At 55.6% G+C, this 24,705-nt stretch overlaps 1 protein-coding gene across 1 annotated transcript in view; it reads left to right on the plus strand.

The window, feature by feature from the left end:
• MYO7A (myosin VIIA) overlaps positions 1 to 24,705 on the plus strand; it is a 61,518-nt gene that overhangs the window by 13,712 nt on the left and 23,101 nt on the right. The window contains exons 3-15 of the mRNA XM_027083268.1: positions 2,778 to 2,891; positions 6,851 to 7,003; positions 14,082 to 14,266; positions 14,755 to 14,876; positions 14,963 to 15,105; positions 15,379 to 15,492; positions 16,649 to 16,802; positions 17,519 to 17,595; positions 18,129 to 18,248; positions 18,981 to 19,123; positions 20,124 to 20,334; positions 20,856 to 20,991; positions 24,457 to 24,563. Coding sequence (XP_026939069.1) covers positions 2,778 to 2,891; positions 6,851 to 7,003; positions 14,082 to 14,266; positions 14,755 to 14,876; positions 14,963 to 15,105; positions 15,379 to 15,492; positions 16,649 to 16,802; positions 17,519 to 17,595; positions 18,129 to 18,248; positions 18,981 to 19,123; positions 20,124 to 20,334; positions 20,856 to 20,991; positions 24,457 to 24,563 — 1,779 coding nt within the window. The remainder of the gene's footprint in view (positions 1 to 2,777; positions 2,892 to 6,850; positions 7,004 to 14,081; positions 14,267 to 14,754; positions 14,877 to 14,962; positions 15,106 to 15,378; positions 15,493 to 16,648; positions 16,803 to 17,518; positions 17,596 to 18,128; positions 18,249 to 18,980; positions 19,124 to 20,123; positions 20,335 to 20,855; positions 20,992 to 24,456; positions 24,564 to 24,705) is intronic.

Genomic DNA, 24,705 nt, shown 5'->3' on the forward strand with positions numbered 1-24,705 from the left:
GCTGGCCTCTGGGAATCAGGTAGTCTCTCTCTTTCTCTCTCTCACACACGAACTCTGTCACATGCTCCCTCTTACCTACTCACACACATGCTCACATACACGCTGTTTCACATTCTGATTCTCTGTCTCACTGAGAGAAGAACTGTTTCTCTATGTTTGGTTCTGGGGAGTCACCAGGAAGACTCAGACCAGCCCTGCCCTCACGGGGCTGCAGGCTAGCGGGGAGTGGACACCCATGGTGATGACCCAGAGTGGTGCTGGCTGTTAAGGGGCAAGCCCAGGGGCCCCGAAGACTGGAGGAGAGCCTGTGTTCTTTACACAGCAGCCAGGGGGAAGTTTTGAAAATGTAAATCCATTATGCCATTCTCTCCTGCTTTAAAACCTTCCAGTGGCTACTTGTCCTACTTGAAAGAAAGTCCAACGTCTGTCCATGGCTCCCAGGGCCCTGTGTGCCCTGGTGCTGCCCATATCCTCCAAGCGCCCCCTCATCTAGCTCCAACCCGGGCCGGCCCTTACTAGGCCCTCTGCTTTCCCCTCTGTTCACTGCTCTGGCCCCAGGGTCTGGAGTGAAACTGGCCCACAGCGGACTCTCCACAGATATGTACTGAATGAATGAACTAACTCTTTAGGAATTGGGGAGGAGGTGGAAGGTGCGGCAGTGAGGAGGGGCCAGGGAAGAGTTGCTATTTGCTTTGGGTGTCCACTCAGTGGAAAGGTGGGGTGAGATTGGGGGCAGTTGGAACAGAACAGCCTGAGCAGGACTGTGTCAGGTGGTCCTGGGCTGGCGCTTAGAGAGGGCGAGGAGTGTGGCCGGAAGCACAGCTTGGACTTGGGACTAAAGCAGTCGTGAGGATTAAATGGGAAGCAGTCATGCAGCCTGGGCACACAGTAGATGCTTAGCAAACGCATGAGTTCTCCTCCCAGCCCAGATGCTCTCCAATTTTTCTCACTTTCTCTGGGAGACAGCTTGGGTTTGAAGCTAGTCTGTTTCTAACATGCGCTAACCTCCCATGAAGTGAAGGCCCATAATGACGGCTGTGGCCGAAAAGTAGTTGGTTCTGATGGGAACAGGAGGAGGCTGAAACAGTGAAGAGTTGGCCTTGGGACTCACCAAGCCCACGCCTCACTGAGGCATGTGGAAACTGAAGCTCAAAGAGGTCAGCGATTTACTGGAGGCCAAGTGGGTCCTGGATCCCAGTCTCATAGCCCAGAGCTGTTTCCCCTGGGCCATCCCCATGGGCTTATTTCATTGTGAATCAGTTTTAGCAACTGTTATGCTTTTAACTGCCGTTTGATAGGAAGTTATATTTTTATTAGGATGTCTAGGTTCTCTTACCCTTCTGGGGAACTTGGGAACCACCCCCAAAAAATACTTTTATTAAGATTAGAATAAGGGCTTCCCTGGTGGCACAGTGGTTGAGAGTCCTCCTGCCAATGCAGGGGACATGGGTTCGTGCCCCGGTCCGGGAGGATCCCACATGCCGCGGAGCGGCTGGGCCTGTGAGCCATGGCCGCTGAGCCTGTGCGTCCGGAGCCTGTGCCCTGCAACGGGAGAGACCACAACAGTGAGAGGCCCGCATACAGCAAAAAAAAAAAAAAAAAAGATTAGAATAAAATTCAAACTTTTACCTCCAGGCCAATGAGAGTCTATGAGTCCTGAATCTTGCCCATTTCTCTCTCTCATCAGGTCCTGCAACAACCACCTCTTTGTGGTTCCTTCCTGCCTCAGGGCCTTTGCACTTATCATTTCCGCTGCCCAGATTTCTACCCTTGCTCTTTCCTAGCCTGACTGCTTTTCGCCCTTCAGGTCTCAGCTCAGAGGTTTCCTTCATAGAGTGGCTTCTCCGGCGAATGAGTCTCCGGTTGGCCAGCTCTGTCTTTCTCCAGTGTTGGTGTGCTCACTTCCATCACAGCACTACCGCCATCCCAAGTGACCGTGTACTTGCTCAGTTGTTTGTTTTCTGTCTCCTCCCAACTAGAATGTGGACTCCATGCTCACTGCTCGATCCCCAGCATTTAGATCCATCAGTGCCTTGTACCCAGTGTGTGCTCAGTACATGCACGTTGAATGCATCAGTGCTGAAAGTGGTTGTTCTAAGTCCATTTTCTGACTCTGGATTGTAGATTTGGCTTCTGTGAACCCTTACTGAGTGTGTAGTGGGAGCCAGGCCCTTCGCTGAACGCTGCAGGGGACACAAATATAATGGTCCCCTGGCCCCAGATCGGGATGTCCCCACAAGCCAGGAGACAGTGTGGCTGAGAGCGATGCCCACATAGATCATGGGGCCTGGCACAGAGCAGCATCACTGCAGGGAAGTCATAACTGTGACTGTTGACCAAGGAGGTGACAGAGGCTGTTTGGATGTCCTGGGGGTACGCCTCCTTTAGGACAGAGGGGAAGTGTTTCTGCCTAAACTGCAATGAGTCTGCTGTACATGTGTGGGCTGTAGCATCTTGGGGAGAGGTCAGGGCTTTGGACAGGCCTGGGCTTGAAGCTGCCCAGCTGTGTGGTGTTGGCTCTTCCCCTCTCTGAGCCTCTGCTTACTCATTATAAATTGGGGACAGTAACAGCTGCCCCAGAGGAGGGATTGATGACACTACATTGTGCCCAGCCCAGGCCCTGGCACCATGGCTTCCACAGTGCCAGTTCCCTTCTCTTCCCTCTTCTGTGGTTGGCACAAGAGCCTCTGGTGGTGGAGGGGTGGGCACGGGACTGCTTGGAAGGAGTACCCGATCCCCCTCCCTGCTCACCTGGCCTGGGCCTCTCTCACCCGCAGGGGGACTATGTCTGGATGGACCTGAGATCCGGGCAGGAGTTTGATGTGCCCATCGGGGCAGTGGTGAAGCTCTGTGACTCTGGGCAGATCCAGGTGGTGGACGATGAAGGCAATGTGAGTAGCCCGCGGCCACCCCGCCCCCAGGCCTTGGGGGGGACCCAGGCTGACAGGTGACCTGCCTCAGGGGGATGGAGGCAGTGCCTGTGCCCTGCTTCTGCCTCTCAGAGCCCCCTTCCCCCATGGAGCTTTCCCCATCACCCCCGTGGGAGGGAGCCTCCCCTTCTGCCCCAGGCTACCTGTTCTAGTTCCACCAGCACTTCAGTCCATTCTGCCTGGTATTAGAAATGTGTGTCTGTGTGGGCATACCGGTGTGTACAGTGGGGCAGGAGGTGGCACCGGACTGGGAGCTCCTCAGGTACAGGGGTGCTTTCGGGTCAGACAGACTGGATTCAAATCCCATCCTGCCCACTTGCTAGCTATGCAACCTTGGCCAAATCTCTTTCCCTCCTGAACCCTCACAGGGTTATTGATTCATATGTGAGATCACACGTGAATGCCTCAGAAGAGGGTGAGGGGGTCTGAAAATGCCCGCTCTCGTTCTGTGGGGTTATGGCATCACACGAATTCACTGTCCACCCCGACGCTGCCCTGGAATTAGTCTAACAGTTGAATGCTTTATCTCTTGTGGCCCTGAAGAAAAGGGCCACAGGAAGTGTAAGTTTGATAGACAGTGAGAGTGGGGCCTTGGGGAGGGAAGAAAAGGTCTTAAGTCAGGGTTCTGCCTTAGAGAAGGTGACCCTGATGAGGGCCCAGAGGGGAAGCGTGGGAACTCTGGACGTGTGTGCGTGTGCATGGCATGTGTGTATGCGGCAGGGGCACATGTACAGCTTAGTGGGGACATGGAGGACCAGAGAGATTAGGTTCCACCGTAATCTGGGTTGTGCCTGACGCTGTGGCCGGCGCTGGGGGCACAGAGACAGTCCCCATCTTAGCCTCTTAGTTTGATGGGGGTGGAAGAGGGTGCAGTGACTTGGAGAAGAAGGCTCTGTTGAGCTCCAGGGGAGGGCTCAGGACCCTGGAGGCCTGGTACTGAACGTGGAGGAGGCAGGGACATCACTGCTATCCCTGCAGCCCCCGGGGATACCCGCCTTGGGGTTTGCAAAGCCCTTTGACCGAAGTTCTATCTTCAGGTCCTCACAGTGTCTGTGAAAGGCAGGGAGGACAGCAACTGTTACCCCAAGGGGAAACTGGAGTCCAGAGAGGGACCCTCAGGACGAGTCACACAGCTAGTGAATGATGGTGCTGGGGTCAGGATCCGGACCTCTGGGTTCTGTGCGGGTGTTTCCTCTCCCAGCATCTCGGTGGCAGCTTTAGAGCTCAGGTTCTGTTAACCACACTTTTGTCCCCTGAGCTTTTAGAAATGGAGTGCCTGCAACGTCATTCCAGAGGCTGCAGTTCCAGGGCCTTCTAGGAAGCCCCTGTGAGGCTGCAGCCTCAGAAGGGGGACACGGATATGGCTGGCAGCACACGCAGGCCCACAGGCTAGCCTGGACCCCCCGGGTGGGGCCCAGGGACTCTGCCTGCAGGCTTGAGTTTCATCTGGGTCATGTTGCATGTCAGATGGTGTCCCATAACTGTGTCACCGGATCCCAGAGGTCCCCTCCCACTTGCCCCCTGAGAACGGGGGCTGCAGAGGGGGGAGGGATGTGGCTGGCTGGCTGGGAGCAGGTTAGGGGGCTGGGTTTGCTTCAGTGGCATTGGGCCCCTAGCGGCTTCTGGCCTCCCCTTTCACCAGCCTTTCCTACTCCCACTCCCTCCCCCTCCCCCACCTCCAGGCCATCATCTTTGACCCCTCTGTCTGCCCACAGACTCCCTCAGCTTGAGGGCAGGGACCAGGTGAATCACATCTGGTTCCCCAGAGCACAACAAAAGGTCTCCCAGAGAAGGTCCTCTGTAAAGACTTGCTGAATGAATGAAAGGTCATGGTTCCGTCCTCACTGGAGTCCTAAGGCTCTGCTTTTGTCCAAGCTGTTCTCATTGGCAGATGTACCCCTCCTTCCCTTCCTCTACAGAGCACGTGGTCCTTGCCTCTCTGAGCTCAGTGCCAGGCCAGCTCTTTCCCAAATGTGCCCCCAGGCCCTAGAATTGGCCATGTTCCCTCTCTGTCTCTCGCTGGTATGCCTTCAGGGCCAGGCCTCAGTTTCTGCCCTGGTTACACTTTGGTCTGTGCTGTAGGTGTCTGTGGACGTTGACCTGAGCGCTGCTGACCTCAGCCGGGCGACCTTCCATGCAGGAAAGGGGCGGGGAAAGGCTCAGCTCTGCCATCTAACTGAGCACGCCACTTTACCTCTCCAATGTGACTCCTCACTGTAAGACGGGACTGGTAATTCCATGATGAGACGTTAAGAGAAACAAATGAGAACGTACATCTCTTTTGCAACAAAAACTGGAAAACATTAAAGTGATAATACCCAGCACTGGTTGAGCAATTATCAGGCACCAGTGCTTTTTAGACCTGGCAGGAGTGAAACAGAGGTTGGCCATTATTGTATCAATTAACCCTCCCAACATCTCCAAGAAAAAGGGATTGTTAATCTCATTCCCATTTCACAGATGAGGTTGTAGAGGTTCAGGAAAGCAAAGTGATGTGCACAGGGCTACAGGTCCTGCAGTGGCTGAGCCAGCTCTTAACTCTGTGCGGAAGTGTCTTGGGGAGGAATTATGGGACCAGAGGCTGGGGTCGAGCGGGGAAGGCAGACAGCCTGCCCAACGTCCTCTCCCCTCTGGCCCACTCCAGGGCTTAGGACCGAGTCAGGGAAAGGGAATTTTCCAATTGGATCAGCTTTTATCAAGAAATAGGGTGGGAGAGAGGAATGTTCCACACGGGATTGGAAAGTCGGCAGGTTCTTTGATCTCACCACCAGGCGCATTCATGTCAGGGCTGTCTGAGGGCCTGACCTGGAATGTAATGCCCTGGCCCAGGAGATGCCGTGAAATGCCAGGGAAACTGGAGTCATGAGCAATCGCTGGCCTGCCCCTCACCTCTCTGAGGGCTGTGGTCCTCTGATCCTATTTTCTCATGTGATGTGAGGGGGCTGTAATAGGGGACTTCTGGGGTCTCTCCATGACTAGGACTCTGCTTTTAATTCAGACTGGTTCCTGTAGTCCCCAGCCGGCCATCTGTCTCATCGGGGATCCCCTGCCACGTCATTTGTGCCTGGCCCCTATATGAGGCACTGTGAACCAGGCGTATAGCAGACATGGAACCAGCCTTGGGGAAAATGGAGGGGTCAGGGCCAGAACTGCGCTCCGACAGTGGCAGTGACCATTGCCTTGCAATGGGAGACCTAGGGTATGTGGGAGCCCAGAGGAGGCACTGACCCCAGCCTGGGGAACCAGTCAGCTTTCTGCCTGGTCCTGAGGCTCCCAGGGTTCCGGCATTTGGGAACAAGGAGGGGGCCCCAGAGGGCTTTGGAAGCTTGACTCAGGTTGTAGCCACAGTGCAGAGCACAGGAGAGATTCTCACTTCTCTGAGAAGCTGGGGCTGTGAGTAGAGGGTACTGGAGACCACCTGGGGGAGGTCAGAGGAAACCACGGCTTCGCAAACTTGTTGAAAGAACAAAGGCTATTGCCCAGATGTGCAACCATCTGCCCCCCGTGGCAGCAGGAAATATTGCACTATCTGAATAATTCTTGTGCCTTTGTTTATCGGAGTTTGGATTTGAAGCCAAGTCTGTCTAACTCCAGTGATTACACTTTCCACTCCATCCTGTAAGGTGACTGGAGAGACTAATCCCTTTTATGACAACCATGAGGTAGGGCCCAAATCCCTGCCATGCCCACCTCTTAGGTCTGCAGAGAGAATCCCCTAAGAGGAGGAAGAGTGGTCCATGAAGGGTAGGGGTGGGCGCTAACGTCCTCATAGATGTTAGAAATGATAGTGTTTGGCCGCAGGAGAGGCCCTTATGGGGTCGCAGGTACCCGGGGTTCCCGTCCCTCCCGGGACTCTTCTCTAGCAAAGTGCAGCCAGGAGGACGCAACTAGCTTACGTTAGCCACTGTGCCTCCCCGCAGGAACACTGGATCTCCCCGCAGAATGCCAGGCACATCAAGCCCATGCACCCCACGTCGGTCCACGGCGTGGAGGACATGATCCGCTTGGGGGACCTCAACGAAGCTGGCATCCTGCGCAACCTGCTCATTAGATACCGAGACCATCTCATCTACGTGAGTGCCGCCCCGCCTGCCAGCAGCCCCGCCCACTTGCAGTCCCTCTGACTTGCAGCCAGCCCTGCCCAGCCTCTGCAGCTGGCCACTGGGGACCAGGGACTCAGCCCACGCCCACAGCCGCTCGCGTCTGTGGCTCATCCTCTCTTTGGGGCTGTGGCTTGTGTGGTCTGTGATTGGAGAATGGGGAGGTTTTTTTCCAGGGGTTCATGTGCCTCCGTAGGGCTGAAACCACCGGGAGGCCAGACCAGGGAGGGGACGGTGACAGGCTCAGTGCTTTGCCCAGAGATGGGGGATCTGCTGTTCTCCCTGGGTTTGCTGTGGGGTCAGGACCTGCCATGGGTCCTCAAAGTCAAGAGGGGATGGGTTGGAAGTCTGTGTCCTCTTGAAGGGGATGGAGGCTGGACATGCTCCTTGATCCCCCAAACCCTTGAAATTAGAACCAGTCATACACCCCCCCCCCCACACTTCCCCACCTTGAAACTCAAGAGGACAAATAAAGAGCATCTCACTCAGCCAGGAGTGAGCTGATCCCAAGAGGTGAGCTGAGAGACCATGAGAACAAGAAGGGCCCATCAGGATCATTTAGTCTAGAGATTCTCACACTTTCTGGCCTCAGGAGTGCTTTGTGTTCTTAAAAATTATTGAAGACCTCAAAGAGCTTTTGTTTATGTGGGTTGTATCTATTGATATTTAACATATTAGAAATTTAACTGAGACATTTAAAAGTAACCACAAAAAATCCATTACAGGATAATGTATTTTTATGAAAAATAACTATATTTGCCAACATAAAACAATTAGTAAGAAGAGGGGCATTGTTTTACATTTTTTTCAAATATTTTTAGTATCTGACTCAATAGAAGACAACCCGATTCCTGTATCTGCTTCACATCCAGACTGATGTGACATTGTGTTGGCTGAAGCGTATGAAGAAAATCTGGCCTCACAGATATGGAGGTGGAAAAGACAAGACCTTATGGACTTCCTGAAAGGGTCTCTGAGACCCTCAGGGGTCTTTGGACCACACTCTGAGAACTGCTGACCTAGTCCCATTTTACAGACAGGGAAACTCAGGCTCTATAAGGCTTAGCCAGGCCCGGAGCTGTGTGCCCAAGCAGCTCAGGGGTGAAGGAAGCTGTGGGTGTACAACAAGGAGAGAGCAGGAGGGAGCCCCCTGAGCCAGGTCCCCAGGCTGGGCACGCTCAGGGGAGGTGTGGGGTGATATAAGTGCCTGAGAGAGGTGCGGAGCTGGTTCCGCAGAGTCTGTAGGAGTGAGGTCTCGCTCCCAGGTCACCTCCTGGCCGCTGGTGGAGATGGCGTTCAGGAAGGGACACTTCATGAACAGAAGGCCTGAGGCAGGACCGTGCCGAGTGAGTGATTTGTCAGGACTGTGAAGGGGAGCCAGGGAGACAGAGCTGGGAGAGTCTGAGGGAACCTGAGGAAGCACAACAAGGAACTCTTGGGCCCTCAGAAGTCCTGGAATTGTGGTGCCTCAGCTGCTCGGGAGGCCCCCTGCCAGCCTCCCCACTCTGGGTCCTTCTGTAGCTTTGAACTCCCAAGAAGAGGCTGTGCTTGGGCCCCTGACGTACGTTGATTGCATTGGCACAGCAAGCAGCTTTCTCAGGGAGACCCTTAGTACCCACAAAGCCCCTCTCACTCCTTTCCTCACCCAGGGGGCAGGGCACAATGGCACCTCCAGATGTGAGCAGTGTCACCTAGACAATGGCAGGGGGGAGCTAGGACTTGAGCCCAGGCCAGAGATATCCCATGGGACCCACTTGTGTCTGCACCCCAGTTCTTGGCGGTTCCTTCCTCCCTCCTCTCTCTGGACAGCAGGTGGACACAGGATGGTCCAGGGGCTCTCCATCGCCACCCACCCAGGCCTGGGTGGAGTCTGACACTTGGGTCTGGAGGTGAGTGGGAGCCTACCTACTTGCCTGCCCAGGGAGGCCACTGCAGAGCTGACGTCCTGAATCTCCTTTCGGGGGTGAGCTTCACAGGGGGGAGCTGAGTGAGGTGGGAGCTGTTTCCACCAGGGACCCCGCGGACAATGTCTAAGAATAATTCAGAGGCATGTAGTTGGTTATTTTGCGCGTAGTTTAGTGATTTTGCCGGCAAACTGGTTCTTTGTAAGTGAGGGAGTCGGTTGGTAGACTGAATCAAAGAACAAAGGCAAACACAGGATTCAAAAGGGAGAGAGGAGGAAAAAACTTCAGACAGTCCGAGATCAGTGAATCTTGTTTGTGAAGTTTTGAGGGTAGACTGGCAGCCGGCAGAGAAATCAGCCTGAACATTAGGCCTTACCTAGGTTGACTGTGGGATCAAAGAAAAGAATTCTAGAGTTTTGTGGATTCTCCAGAGAACGCTGGGATCTGCACCGTTTGCCTCATTAGAAGTTTCACTAGTAGCCTTTCTGACTGATTTTTGGGTGAGGGTGGGAGGGCACGGGGGTGGAGCCCACACGAGGTGTCTGAGCTGTCTTTCTCCTTCAGAGACTCATGGCTGGAAGTCAAGTCGTGGCGCCTGGAAGGTGCCCAGCTTGGATAGTCTGTGGGCCTGAGATGCTGGGTGTCTGTTGGTCTGGGGAGCCGTGCTCCACAATTGTAGGGCTCAAGAGTCAGCTCAAATGACTCTCTGACTCTATGATTCTGTGACTGGGTGCGTGAAGTAGGATTAGAGCAGGGCTTTGAAGAAGCAGCCAGGCCATTGTCCCGCCCAGAAACCATACCTGTCCCTAACCATGGCAACCCCTGGTCACTTCATGGCTTGGGTTACCCTGGGCACACCCCCACGCACCCAGGATTTCCTCAGATTACCACGGCCACTCACAGCCTTTGGCCCGGAGGACGCTCTGTCCCTGACTGTCTGCCCAGGGCTTGCCTGCTCCAGCTGGCCTGGCCCCAGGTGCATGAGGGACAGCACCCCAGGGCCGTAAGTCAGCCCGAGGCACCCTACATGGAGCAGAGCCTTCAGAGGACACCTAGCAACCTCTCACTGGGTGGTCCCAGAGGCCAGGGGTCGTCCCTGGGTCTTGCGGGCAGCAGGTAGCAGGGCTGAGGCTGAACACGGGCTGGAGCCCTGGTCTGGGGGCTGGGGGGCCTGGATCCAGGTCTTGACAGGTTGCCTTTAGGGAGTCCCTACCCATTTCTGGTCTCAGCCGTCCCTTTGGCACAATGGGGTGGGTGCCTCTGTGACACTAGGAAGGTGTATGTGTCTAAGATGTATGTCTTGGTCTCCATGGTCTGCTAAGGGAGAGGCCCCAGGGCTAGCAGGCCCGGAGGCTTCCTGGAGGAGGTGGATTCCTACCATATCTCCTGGGGTGTGTCTCTGGCCCAAGAGAGGCTCCTTGATCTCCACCTGGGGACTTGGGGGCCCCTAGGGACCTGTGTGCTATGTCCTTGTCTTGGGAATAATCCTTATCTCTTCCCTACTCCAGCCCATGGGCCCACAGGGCAGGCTTTATTACTGGAGAAGAGGCCTGTGCTGGGTAGTTGGACATTAACTCTCTGCTGACCATGAACCCTTGGAGAGACAGAGCCAGAGGGCCTCAGGGAGCAGCGCCTAGAACCTCAGGGGACGGACGGGTGCTAAGGCCCAGAGAAAGGCAGGATGGGCCTGAGTCTCATTGTCAGCAGTGGCCAAGCCCCTCACTTCTCTTACCTCCCCCACTGCCAGCTCCGCAGTCTCACAGGTGAATTCCTGGGATCTGGGGGAGCCCAGGTGGGGAGGCGAGAGCTGGGGTTCTGGTGCCAGGGTCCCTGCTTCATCCCACTCCCTGCTTATCTGCTGTGCAACCTTGGCAAGCCCCGCCCCTTCTCAGAGGCTCAGTTCTCCCATCTGAGAAGGGGCGTCATGACTACATCTCACAGGGGCCTTCTGACAATACAGAGAGAGCTGGCCTGGAAGCTGCAAGTCCTGCGCCCGACAGGGATCTTCCTGGCAGGTGGTGTGTCCTTGTTCTGCTGGGCCGGGTCCTCTCGCTGAAGGAAAAGGCTTCGTTTTTATTATTTAGTTTGAAATGGGTATATGTGCTACAGATTGGAAAATATTCCTTCTGCCACAGAGATGACCGCTGCTACTCACTTCTTATCTATCCTCTAAGAGAAAGACTATATATATATGATATATATGATATTAAATTATATATATATATATAAAATTAAAATTTTTTTCTACACAAATGATAGCATTTCTCCTCACACCTGTGTGCTTTTTCCACTAGCTCCAGCCCGGGCCATCCTTCCTGTCAGCGTAGGCAGGCCCGCCACAGTGTTGCTGACAGGACTGTCCCCTCAGCTCCTTTTCTTGCTGTTTCCTGTGGACAGCAGTGAATTTCTTCTCCATCCATTAATTTAGTGACTCATTCGTTCACTTGCCAAACGTTTGCTGAGCGTGTCTTACGCACCATGCACAGTATTGGGCCCCAGGTAGAGAGACAAGTGAGGCTGGGGGGCAGAGGCCTTGAACCAGAATTATGGAGGAGTCGGGGGCCAAGTGAAGGGGACCATGGAGGCTGTGATGGGTCACACAGGAGGGCGCCTGGCTTCCTGAGGGGGGAGCGCTCATCTCCGTTTGGACCTGAAGGATGAGCAGGCATTGGCTGGGTGAGGGGGCAGGGGATGGAGTTTGGTGCTTTTAACAGAAGGTTTAATATGGAGGGAGCCTCTGGCTGTGGGATGCAGATAACGAGGGCCAGGGCTCGGACGGAGATCTGTGGGCAGGGGAAGGATACTGACTTTGTCCTGAGGCCATGGGGAATCTCCTGAGGGTTTTCAGGAGGAGGATGACACAGTCAGATTTTCAGAGCTGACTCTGGTTCCCAGTGGAGGACAGATTGTAGGGGCCAGTGTGGAAGCTGGGAGCCCAGAGGGGAGGCGCCTGGCCAGGGAGGTGGCCGTGCCCACGGAGTGAAGTGCATTGTTATGAAGGAGAGGGAGGCCTCCCGGCATCCCGCCCTGGTGAAGGTCCGCCCTGGTGAAGGTCCGCCCTGGTGAAGGTCAGCGGTGAAGGTCGGCTGTGAAGGTCAGCCGTGAAGGATAGTGATGGTGCTGTTGGCCGAGCCGGGAGGCAGAGGAGGAGCAGGGTTGAGGGGAGAGTGAGCTCCCATCTGGACAGGCTGGTGGACATCAAGTTGGGGAGGAGGCTGAGGGGTCTAGTGCTCAGGAGGGCCCTCTGGGCTGTGGGCAGAGTAGACAGGGCCATGGGAGCTGTGAGGGGGAGAAGAGGGTCCAGGTCCAGCCCCTGGAAGGCTGCTTGTGGCATCTCAGCATTCCCTTTGCCCTGTGCTTGGTCTGTCCTCAGGGCCACCTCGGTCTGGCTCTGACTGCCCCCGTCGATCGGTTCATTGGGTCTGAAATAGTGTCTCTGCCTCCTGCGTCTGTAGCTGCTCTTCATTCTCCCCAGCTGCCAGGGTGACCTTTTCCCAGCAATCCTCCCAAGTGTCCTGTCCTTTTATGCCTCTGGGCTTGATTCCCACTGACGAGCCCTCCACTCCCCCGTCCCACCCCGCCCCCACCGCCCCAATCTCAAGGAATCTGTGTGCTTGGTGCAAGCTGCCAGGGCCCCAGGCTCTCCCTCCCTGCCACCCAACGTGTGGCTCTCAGCCTCCCCACGTGCCTCAGGGAAGGGTTCTTGAATGACAGCACGGAGCCTAGCTGGCCCGAGGCCACATGAGGATCACGGGCCAGGTCGTTGAGCATCGCTTTGTTAGGGGAGTATTCAGAAGAAAGGAAGGGAGCATTTGTGGACAGCTGACTCTATACCAGACACCTGTCAAAGGTTGTGCCCTTTGGTCTCTATGACAGCCCTGGGAGGTGGGTGTTAACCATCTCCCTTTTACAGATGAGCAAACTGAAGCTTAGAGAAGCAAAGTGATCTGCCAAAGGGATGTTCCTTGTGGCTGTCTCTCCTACCTGGTTACCAGAGTCTAGCTGGTAGGAAGAGCCAGGGGGAGAGGAGCGTCCACTGGGGCCCAAAAGGACAATGTCTGGCAGGAGAGAAGCCTGGGTCTGGGGCACTCAGCCCAGGGCAGCTTTGCGTGGCCACACCTGCTCCCGGGGTGGGCACTTGCCCTGGCATGCGGTGCTGGCAGCAGCGCCTTCCCTGCACGGCCACCTTGGGCCGAGGCTGCTAGGGCGTGACTGGGGCTCTGGTATGATGCACTGGGCCCTGGGTGGGAGGGGATGGGCAGGGCTGTCGCCTCCCCTGCACAGTCACATCTTTCTTCAACCCCTCTGGGCCCAGATGTCAATAGATCCGTCACCATTTATAAGCTGGGCCTGACCTTTTTGAGTTGGAGTGGGGAGAGGTGGGGAGAGAAGGAGAAGTAACCCCTGAGGGCCTCCCTGTGTCCTGGTGGCAGGAGGGCCAGGCCTTGTGTCCCCTGTGTAGCAGGGCCCACAGCAGGAAATTTTGCACGTAGGTGCCCTAACAGAGGAGCCCGAGGAGAGAAAGCCCCCAGAAGGCTCTCTGAGGTGTGTCTGGCCTGTGTGTCCCCACTGCCTGAGATGGCTGGAGGCACTCTGTCCCCCACAGCACAGGGGCAGTGCTGCAGAGACTGGGGCCCACCCAGCCCCTTTAGCTCTTTATGGCTTCATTCCACTCCCCCCTCACCAACCCAACTCCTCCACTCTGGGAAGGTCCAGTTTGTGAATTTTACTCTGAAGGTTTGGGATGCAGGGTTTGGAGGCAAAGGTGGGGGCCAGCATTTGAGAATTACCTGCAGTGTGCTATAAATTTTAAAGTCCACCATCTTCTTTCATAAAGTTATATTATGCCCATTTTACAGATAAAGATAAGGAAATTGAGGCTTTGAGACCCGCCTTCCCTCCCTCCCCACTTCCTCCCTCCTTTCATCAAATGTCTCTGAGCACCTACTGTAAGCCCGACCCAATGCTAATCTGAAGGCCCCACCCCCAGCTCATAGGGAGGTAGGATTCTGACCCCAGATCCATGGGACTCCAAAGCCAGTGCTATCCCTTCCAGAGGGACGGAGCAGGGCAGAGCCTGAGAGCTTTCTAGAGTCAGAGCCTCCCACATGGGAAGGAGTGAGCTCCCTGTTCCTTGTTGCCCACAGACCTACACGGGCTCCATCCTGGTGGCTGTGAACCCCTACCAGCTGCTCTCTATCTACTCGCCAGAACACATCCGCCAGTACACCAACAAGAAGATTGGGGAGATGCCCCCACATATCTTTGCCATTGCTGACAATTGCTACTTCAACATGAAGCGCAACAGCCGTGACCAGTGCTGTATCATCAGGTGGGCGGCCCAGGACCAGCATGGAGCCCCAGGCTTGGCCCCTAGAACTCCTGCTCTGTGCTCCCGCTAATGCCTCCTAATATAGAGAATCACCTCCCCTTTCCCAGGCCTTATACCTCTATTAATGCTACCAAAGCGCATGTTAACTGTTGAGACCAACCTTGTTTACTGCTGGCTCCTGTTAAATTATGGTCAGTTGCAACCTTAGGCTCCTGTTCTCTCTTGGGCAGAGAGTAAAACAACAAAGCATTGATCGAGCATCTAGGTCGTGCCATGCTGTGTGGCAGTATGGGTGGAGGAGTGTGTGTGTCTGAATAAGGGGAAAGAAGGTAACCTTTAGCTGTGGCAGGGCGCTGAGCTCCTTTCGCCTTCCCCAGACCTGGAAGGTCCATAGTGTCAGCTCATTTTACAGATAGGGAGCTGGTTGGAGGGGGGGCCACAGTTTAGGGCAGTAACAGGTCTTGCCTCTGCCTGGGGCTCCTCTGCAGTGGGGAGTCTGGGGCAGGGAAGACGGAGAGCACAAAGCTGATCCTGCAGTTCCTGGCGGCCATCAGCGGGCAGCACTCATGGATCGAGCAGCAGGTGCTGGAAGCCACCCCCATCCTGGAAGGTAGGGCCGGGCTCTCAGGGCGGGGCTGGGGGGCTGGGGGGCGACTGACACTGACCATGACCCATGAACGTCTGCCCACCCTGCAGCATTTGGGAATGCCAAGACCATTCGCAACGACAACTCAAGCCGCTTCGGGAAGTACATCGACATCCACTTCAACAAGCGGGGCGCCATCGAGGGCGCCAGGATCGAGCAGTACCTGCTGGAGAAGTCACGTGTCTGTCGCCAGGTGGGCCCGAGCCCCTGGGCAGAGCTGCAGCTGCGCGGGACCCCCAGCCTCAGGGGGGTGTGGGGTGCACACCGTCTGCATGGCCTTGGTTGTCCCTGTGTTGCAGTTCGCTTGCCTCAGTGCCTGAAATCCCAGCAGGAAACCCACCCACGGGGACTTTTTCAGGAAAGGCACTTGTTAACATAGTACTGTTTACAGTCTGCTTGTCTGTCTGGCTCCGCATGGCCTCCTCCCGCCCTCCCATCCCCCAACACCTTGTGCTCCCACTTTTAGGCCCCCGATGAAAGGAATTACCACGTGTTCTACTGCATGCTGGAGGGCATGAGTGACGAACAGAAGAGGAAGCTGGGCCTGGGCCAGGCCACAGACTATAACTACTTGGCCATGGTGAGGCCCAGGTGGGGCACCCGGGGAGGGGGACACCGTCCCAGCCCCTCCGCAGCTCCAGGCCTGGTGGGTAGGAACTTCTCTGTGGGCTTCCTTCCATCCTCTGACTGGCCCCAGCCCACCATAAGGCCTGTTCCCCACGTGGGCACACGCCTGCTTGTACACACATCTAGACGAATTATCACCACAGACACACACATGCCTAAATGTGTAGACGTCCCAGCCCCAGGGACGCAAAGACACACACACGCCCACGAGTAAGCGCACCCGGCCCTGTCTGCACACGTGGGAGGTGATACGTTATTCTTTGAGGACGTGGAGACTGGGACCTCTGCCAGGGCCCCCAGGATTGTAGGGTACAGCCTGCTGTGGCTTCAGCCCCGGGGGCTTACTGGTTGCAGGGCCCTGTTGCCAGCCTCTTGTTGTCTGGACATAAAGGAAAAGTGGGCCTGAGGCCATCGCTGCCACTCAGCGCCAGTGGTGGGCCATGCACACAGCAGGCTGGACTGGGGGGAGCCCACGCCGGGTTGTCTGGACCTGAGGTGCGCCAGCCACGTGGACACAAGTGTGGGCCACGGCAGCTGAGGGATGTGGGACAACCAAGGGGGGTGTGTGTGTATGTCTGTGTATTGTAGGTGTGGCAGGCCTTTCTGGGCACTTCCGTTAGCTGGCTGGCACACTTGGATACACACACACACACGTGCACACACGGGTCTCATAGGCACACACAATGGGGCAGACCCCAGGCGATGCCCTGCCTGTCTGTAGTTACCACCTCCCGCCTTCTACCCCAGGCTGCACCTTGTGAGGGGTTCAGGTTCCTGAGGGTGGATGTCCATGGGGGGAGAGGGGTAAGGTAAGGCCTTGGTGCTGTGACTTGCCAGGCGGGGTGACGGGGGCAGGCCTGGCATCAGTGACCCGGCTCCTCTCACTCATGGGAAGAAGGGCCATCCATGCTTCCCAGATGTGGGCAATGTATTCCTGAGAAGGCCAGCCAGGAGCTTTCTAGACTTCCTGGAGGAGTCATAGGTGAAGTCAGTGCTCAGAAACCCAGGCTGGCCTGGCCAGGCAGAGGGCCCTTCAGCCCAGGCACTGTGAGTACCTGTGGCCTCCCCGACACCCTTCTACTCCCCACTCTCCCACCCACTCCCACCAGGGTAACTGCATAACCTGTGAGGGCCGCGAGGACAGCCAGGAGTATGCCAACATCCGCTCGGCCATGAAGGTGCTTATGTTCACAGACACGGAGAACTGGGAGATCTCAAAGCTCCTGGCCGCCATCCTGCACCTGGGCAACCTGAAGTATGAGGGTGAGTGACTGAACAGCCATCTTCAGAAAGGAAGGCAGGCTAGAAAAGGGAACACGTTCACTCATCTGACACTCCAGCGATGTGCCAGGCTGGGAGGAGGTCCTCTGAGACAGGCACCAAGTCCACTCTGCTCTTGCCCTGGTGTCCAGCATGGCCCCAGGACAGAGTAAGAGCTCTGGGAATGTTTGCTCAGTATGAATGAATGATCCCAGCTCTAAGGAGCTCACAGTCTTAGTGAGTCTTGAAAGACTAAGAGACGTGGAGAAAGCACGCACCAGGCAGAAGGAAGAGCCTGTGCAAAGGTCCTGAGGCCTGAGAGAGCAGGGCACATTTGGCGAAGGGCAGATGGTATCAGGCACAGAGCTAGACAAGTTCTCCAAGCCTGTCTCAGGAGCCCCTGATTGCTCTGGGGGTCTGGAGTGAGGGTCATGGGAGAGGGGGCCGTGACTGCCAGTGTCTGCTACGTGGATGTCAGGCATGAAGCCAGATGCTGGGCATACGTGCTCCCTACCCTCCTGGTGCCCGTGGCTCACGGTGACAACATTCGTCAAACTGATATTAACCCAGAAAAGCATTTAGTCATGGTGCTGATGCCCTCTGTGGGCAGGGCAGTCCCCCTGAGACTTGAGACAAGAGCCGCCTTATCCTGCTAGACTGTCCCTTTCCCCCCATGCCCCCCCCCCTTGCCTGACGCTGCGCCCTGGTGCTGCTGACAGACCGTACGTTTGAAAACCTGGATGCCTGCGAGGTCCTCTTCTCCCCATCCCTGGCCACAGCCGCGTCTCTGCTCGAGGTCAGTGAGAGCTTTCTGTCCCCTCGCCTGCTTCTCCCTCTCCCAGAGGAGCAGTTTTGACCTCAGGCTCAGGGAGCTGGGGCCCTCTGCTTGGAGAGTTCTAGAAGTTCGACGTCGAGAACCGGTTGTGTGCAGGATCTGTGTTGGGCACGGGTCCCAGAGGAGGAGTGGGGACCTAGCACGGCTGCCCCTGGGGAGGGTGTGGAGCATGGGGGCCCTGAGAAGGTCAGTCAGTCTTGTAGTAAAGATTTACTAGACTCTGCCTCGAGTTGGAAAACTGGTATAAATAAAGCCCGAGTCAAAGCCGGTGCCGGAGGGACAGGGGACATGCTGGGGGGAGGGGAGGGGGCTGTCGAGGAGAGAGTAGTTCCTTCTCAGCCGCCCTTGGGTGGGTTTGATGACTGGGGAGGATATGGCCGTGGAGGGCAGAGTCTGAGTCAGGCCTGGTGGAAGGCGGGAGGGGTTCTAGGTGTGATGGAGGGAGGGGCAGGCTGGCAGGCGGCTGAGTGGGTGCCTGGATGTTGCCCCACTAGGTGAACCCCCCAAACCTGATGAGCTGCCTGACCAGCCGCACCCTCATCACCCGCGGGGAGACGGTGTCCACCCCGCTCAGCAGGGAGCAAGCGCTGGACGTGAGAGACGCCTTCGTCAAGGTGGAGTGGCTGCCGGCTCTCCCCGCCCCACGGGAGGTGGGGTTGTTCACGGACAGGAGCCGAGGAGTCCACAGAGCTGGAAGGACGTCTGGGCCCTGACCCCGGTCTGCCCTTGGGTCCGGCTCCAGCCACTGGCGCTCTCTGGGGCTTGGGCAAGAGCCTGCCTTCCCCGGAGCCTCATTCGTCTGTCCCACAAGGGGTGGGAGCTGTGCTCTTCAGCGGCCCCAACAGCTCTGGTGCCCTGAGGCCCTCCACACCTGGCCTGCTTCATGTTGAATCATAACCTTTGGTCACTCGGTCTGCTGTGCTATTCCCAGCCCAGGGGATACCCTCTCTGATCTCTCCAACGAGGACCGCCGAAGAGGGGCTGGGTTGGGTGGAGAAGCCCCCCAGTCCTGCCATTTTGTCATCCGTTGAGCCCCTCTGCTGTGCCAGGCCCTGTGCTGGGCTCTGGGACCCTCGTGATAATCAGAGCTGAAGGGGAGGCAGAGATGGTTGGGAGAGATGGGAGCCCAAACTGCGTGAGGTCAGGAGAAGTTTCTTGGTGGAGCTGACGTCTCCACAGAGCTTTGAAGGACAGGCAGGAATTGTTCTGGCAGGAGAGGGTGAAGCTTGGGGGTTTCATGCTGCAGGAAGGGGCTGGAGCGAGGCCACCGAGGCCCAGGAGCCTGGCCGGTCCTGCTGCGAGGCTGTGGCTGCACCCGTGGCTTACGTGGCTGCCTCTCCCCGCAGGGGATCTACGGGCGGCTCTTTGTGTGGATTGTGGACAAGATCAACGCGGCAATTTACAAACCTCCCTCCCAGGAAGTGAATAACTCTCGACGGTCCATCGGCCTCCTGGACATCTTTGGGTTCGAGAACTTTGCCGTGAACAGGTACCACGTGGGCTGTGTCCTGTGGGAATTTTCTTCTGCAACATGGACTTCAGTGTCAAATCTCTCCCTTTAAACTACATTTAGCTGGCCCCAAGCACACTCTGCCAGGCTGTTGGAAAATTTGACTCCAGACACCCTCTGGGGCCCTTTCCCCTTCTTCCCTGTCCCCTCCAGTCCCTGGGTCAGCTGAGGCCAGCTGGGGTGGTGGAGCGAAGGTTCTTACACCATCACAGACACTCTAGTCCCCGCTGCCCATCAGTCCAGTGTCCAAGTTCCAAGGTGCCGCAAAGCAGGTGAGGCGGGGCCTGAGCCAAGCTTGAGATGGGGTGTTGGCCATAGTGGGTGTCCCACTTGGGGGCTGTGTGAGGGGCAGATCGATGGAGCAGGCCCAGGTGGACACTGGAGCTGGAGGCAGCCAGCCCTGCCCCACTTTTTAGCTGTGTGACCCCAGGCAAGTCACTTCCATTCCTGTAATGTTCAGATGTCTCAAAGCCCTCCACACCACCAAAACACTCACATTGAACACATGAAGTGTCTGTCACCTGGGAGAGCACTGAGTTGGTGGTGCAGAGATGTCACTGTCAAGGCCCTTCTTGCCCAATCTCGCGAGCCCGCTTCCCATGTCTGCTGACGCTTTGGATCTCTCTTTGAGGCCCCTCCCCAGCGCTTTGGCTCTTCCTCTCCCAGGTGCTCTGCCAGGGGTGTGGTGCCCATCCACCAGCCCTCTCTCAGGGCCTGGTCATGCAGGGAAGAGGGCTCCAGCCTTAACTCTCCTTCCGACTCACTGAGTGACCTTGGGCAAGTGCTGTGCCCTCTCTGGGCCTCCGTGTCCTCTTCAGTAATGGAGGGGGTTGGACTTGCAATGCTGGTTCACCTCAGAGATTGGAAGTCCCAGGGGCACACTACACACCAAGCTGGGGCCGGCCCCTGAGCGGCAAGGCAGGGCCTGAACATCGCCCTGCCTCCCGCTGCCCCCTGTGCCCTGCACCCCTCCCTGCAGCTTCGAGCAGCTGTGCATCAACTTCGCCAATGAGCACCTGCAGCAGTTCTTCGTGCGGCACGTGTTCAAGCTGGAACAGGAGGAGTATGACCTGGAGAGCATCGACTGGCTGCACATCGAGTTCACAGACAACCAGGACGCCCTGGACATGATCGCTAACAAGCCCATGAACATCATTTCCCTCATCGATGAGGAGAGCAAGTTCCCCAAGGTGGGCCTGCAGCGGAGCGGGGCAGACACGTCCCCTCCACACTCTGAGCCTCCGCTTTCCTCGTCTGTGGAATGGGACTCATGATACGCGCCTCTCAGAGCAGCTTTGGGGCTGGTTCAAGTGCGCTCATCTGACATTTGGGAATTATCTACGGTCCAGTGGGTCCTGGACCAAACTATGAAGATCTAAGCATGCAGCTGGTGCAGAATAGGTGCTCCAGACACAGAATATGTCTTGGAGTGGGGGAGGGGCTGCTCTCATGATTTTAATCATGGAAAATAGATTTTCTAAGCTGGAATGTACTTTCAAGGTTGTGTAATTCCAATTCACCCGCTTAACAGATGGGGAAATGGAGGCCCAGAGAGCTCCTGTGTGGGGAATAAATAAAGGGAGGGAAGCTGTTGGGAAAAACAGAAGAGGGGGTGAAAAGACAGGGGGCAGGAAAGGCAGTAGGGCCTGGTAGAGAGTGGGACGACGGGGAGGAGTGGGTGGGCCTGACAGCCGCTGCTTGGTTCCCACAGGGCACAGACACCACCATGTTGCATAAACTGAACTCCCAGCACAAGCTCAACTCGAACTACATTCCCCCCAAGAACAACCACGAGACCCAGTTTGGTATCAACCACTTTGCAGGCGTTGTTTACTATGAGAGTCAAGGTACAGGTGGGCCCTCTGGGGCTGGCTGTCTCTCTTTGCTTGTGTCCCCTCCCTTCCTTCCCCTTGTCCAGCCCAGGACAGAGACCAGGGCCCTGGAATACAAAGAGGGAAGGGATGTTAGGAAGCATTGGGCTCAGTGCTTCTTTTTTAGGGATTTTTTAAAAATTGTGATAAAATATATGTAATATGAAATTTACCATTTTAACAATTTTTAAGCCTACAGTTCAGTGGCCTTAAGTATATTCACAATATTGTACGACCATCACCACTCTCCAGAGCCTCTTCATCACCCCAAATAGAAGCGCTGTACCCACTAAACAATGACTCTCCACCCTCCCCCCACCCGCTAGTGCCTGATAACCTCTATTCTACTTTCTGTCTCTATGTATCTGACTATTCTAAGTACACCATATAAGTGGAAACATACACTATCTCACCTTTTGTGTCTGGCTTATTTCACTTAGCATAATGCCCTCAAGGTTCATCCCTGCAGCATGTGTCAGAATTTTCTTCCTTTTCATGACTGAATAATATTCCATTGTGTGTGTATGTGTGTGTGTGTGTATATACACCACACTTTATTTATCCCTTCATCTGTCAGTGGACATTTGGGTTGTTTCCACCTTTTGGCTGTTGTGATAGTGCTGCCATGAACATGGGTGTATACCTATCTTTTTTTTTTTTTTTTTTTTTTTTTTTTTTTTTTTTTTTTTTTTTTTGTGGTAGGCGGGCCTCTCAGTGTTGTGGCCTCTCCCGTTGTGGAGCACAGGCTCCGGACGCGCAGGCTCAGTGGCCATGGCTCACGGGCCCAGCCGCTCCACGGCATGTGGGATCTTCCCAGACCGGGGCACGAACCCGTGTCCCCTGCATCAGCAGGCGGACTCTCAACCACTGCGCCACCAGGGAAGCCCGTATACCTATCTTTTTGAGTCCCTGCTTTCAATTCTTCGGGTGGGCTCAATGTTCTTTTGCACATATGGGGAAACTGAGTCTCAGAAGGGGCAGTTAATGTTTTTTTTAGATCACACGGCCTATTGGCTGCAAAGTCAGGCCTAAAACTAGCCCCGTTACTCACCAAAACTCTTTGAGCAGCAAGACCAAGTTTGGTCTTTGAAGGAGATGTATCTTCTTTTCTCCTGGGAGATACAATTGGGCTCATTTTAAAGCTAGAAGTGAGGAAGACGGTCAGAAAACGGTCAAGTTTTCCCCACTTGGAATTCCTACAGGGTCTGTCAAAAGCGGGCAGACTGCCCTTGCCAACCGCAGTCCTCACACCCTGGTGCAAAGGGCTGGCCCTGAATGGGCATCAGCTGTGGGATGTGTCTGCCCTCCCGCCTTCAGTCCCAAAGGGTCCCAGCCACAGCCAAAGCCAGTGAAATTCCAAACGAACAAGCAAAGAGCCACTGCTTTCATACTTCCTTGTTGAGTTGGTCCAGGAGGCAGAGAGCAAGCCATGCGGCAATTATGCAATCAGAAGGCTGCTCAGCCCTCATTAGGGTGTGAGATCCGCCCCACCTGTTAGAAAGAAGAAAGCCAATGTTAAGTTTGAAGGAGTGTTGGACAAACAAATAGATCTGTTGTTTGGAGTAAGAGAGGGTTTTTTTTTTTCAGTGCAGTCCAACCAACGTTCACTGAGCATCTATTATGTCCTAGGCTTCATGATGTGGCTGAGGAGACGAAAATGAAAATTGAGCAAACTCTACTCAGTTATAAAATTATAGAATATTATTAGATCTGGAGGAAACATACGGCTCATCTACTTTTATGGATTTGGAAACTGAGGCCCCGAGAGGGAAATGACTTGCCTAAGGTCACTAATCAGTTTTGAGCTACTTTAAACAATTGTGTCAGCATTTTCTGTGTACAGAGCACTGTTTCAATTCAGTAAATTTTATTTATGACATGTGTGGTGCTAGGTGATCCAAAAAGAAGCTAGAGCTTATGGGTGCATCATGCTCGTTCAACAGATAAGGAAGCTGAGGCCCAGAAGGGGACCTCCCTAGGGTCCCGTAGTGAGCCTGTCATAGAGCTTTAATTAGGACCCTACAATTCCATCCCAACTTCAGAGCCCCCCTTCTAGTACTGAGTGCCACCTGCAGCTCACCCTCCCCCAGATGCCAGGTGGGCAGCTCCGCACTGGGTCTCTGTGCCATCTGCCAGCCAGGGCAGCCTGAGTCCCGGGGGAAAAGGGTGCTGCTTCTCTGCAGGGTTCCTCCTCCTCGGGCATCCCCAGCCCTTGGGCTCCTCATCTTCATCCCCGCGCTAGCAAGGCCCCCCATTAACCAGTTCCTAAGTCCTCAGGCCCTGGTGATGGTAGCCTGCTTTGGAGTCTCTGGTGCAGGGGAGCCTCCCTGGGCTGGTGCCAGGGCTCCTGTGCTCAGGTCTTAACTCTGCCCGTGGCTTGCTGTGTGCAGTTGGACAATTTGCTTAGCTTCTCTGAACATCAATTTCTTCCCTTGTGAGAGTGGGGAAGATAGTCTCCACCTGTCCTGCATATACGGGGGAGTTGTGAGCATTCCAGCTGTGAAGCCACTTCCCAAACACAAGGTATTTTAAATGCATTCCTTTACTATTAGCTGGTACCAGAAGAACTTGGTTTCTCTCCCAGGGCACACACTTAACGAGGGCTTTTGACACCTTTGTCACTGAACTTGGGTCGTTGGACTTTTTAATCAATAGAAATTGGTAAGAAGCCAGACGAGAAATTCAGGCAAGCTTTACAGGGGCTCGTGCTGCTTTAGCACGAGGGAGTGAGAACAAGAAACAGGTGCCTTTGCTCACGCCCTGAGCGGGGGCGGGCTGGTTCCTTAAATGAGGAGAGGGCGGTGGCGGATTGGTGGGCTGGCTCACGTGGTCAGCTCACCCTCTTGGTGGTGCCGTGTGCTGGGGTCACGGGCAGTTCGCTGCTTTTGCTCCCAGCAGCTCAGGAATGGCAGTCGGTTTGTGGCCTTTTTGTATCTTATTGTTCACAATTGCTGGTACCGCACATGCGTGTGGTTATTTTTAGTCCCTAAGTTTCTTTGTATTTTGTTGCTGGAGGAGACGTTTGTCCAGGTGCGAGCACTCCGGTAGAGGGTCCCAGGTCCCAGCCTATCTCCCCTTCGTCCAAAAGACTGAAGCTGGCATTTCAGGGGTTGCGGTGGTTGAGCTGGCAAGGTGCCCCGCTCCCTCCCGGGGCCTGAGACTTCCTGCCCTCCGCTTTGGCCAGGCCGGGAAGAGGTGAGCTGTGAGGCTGGGGAGACGAGTTCCAGTGCTGGCTCTGCCCCTCGCTTTCTCTGGGACCGTGGGCAAGCTACTGTCCTCTACAGGCCCCAGAGTCCCCAGCTGTAAAGCGGATGTGGTTGAACTAGGTGGCTTTTGAGGGTCTTCCTGGACCAGGCGTTGTGGCTTCAGGGAAGGGGTGAGTCTTGTCAGGGGGAGGCTGCCAGAGCTGGCGAGGTGTGACCACTCTTTGCCGCCGCCCAGGCTTTCTGGAGAAGAACCGGGACACCCTGCATGGAGACATCATCCAGCTGGTCCACTCCTCCAGGAACAAGTTCATCAAGCAGATCTTCCAGGCTGACGTCGCCATGGTAATGTCGGGGTGTGGTTTTCATTGGGCAGGAAGGGCCCCCAGAAGCCAGGCCGGTATCTAGATGCCCCCTTGTCTAGTGGCTTCAGCTGAGCTCCTCTGGCCATAGAGCAGGGGTGGTGCTTTGCTGTGGTTCCGGGAGG

Source organism: Aethalodelphis obliquidens, unplaced genomic scaffold (genome assembly GCF_003676395.1).
Source record: "Aethalodelphis obliquidens isolate GAN/ISIS:26980383/991018 unplaced genomic scaffold, ASM367639v1 scaffold50, whole genome shotgun sequence".
NCBI lineage: Eukaryota > Metazoa > Chordata > Mammalia > Artiodactyla > Delphinidae > Aethalodelphis > Aethalodelphis obliquidens.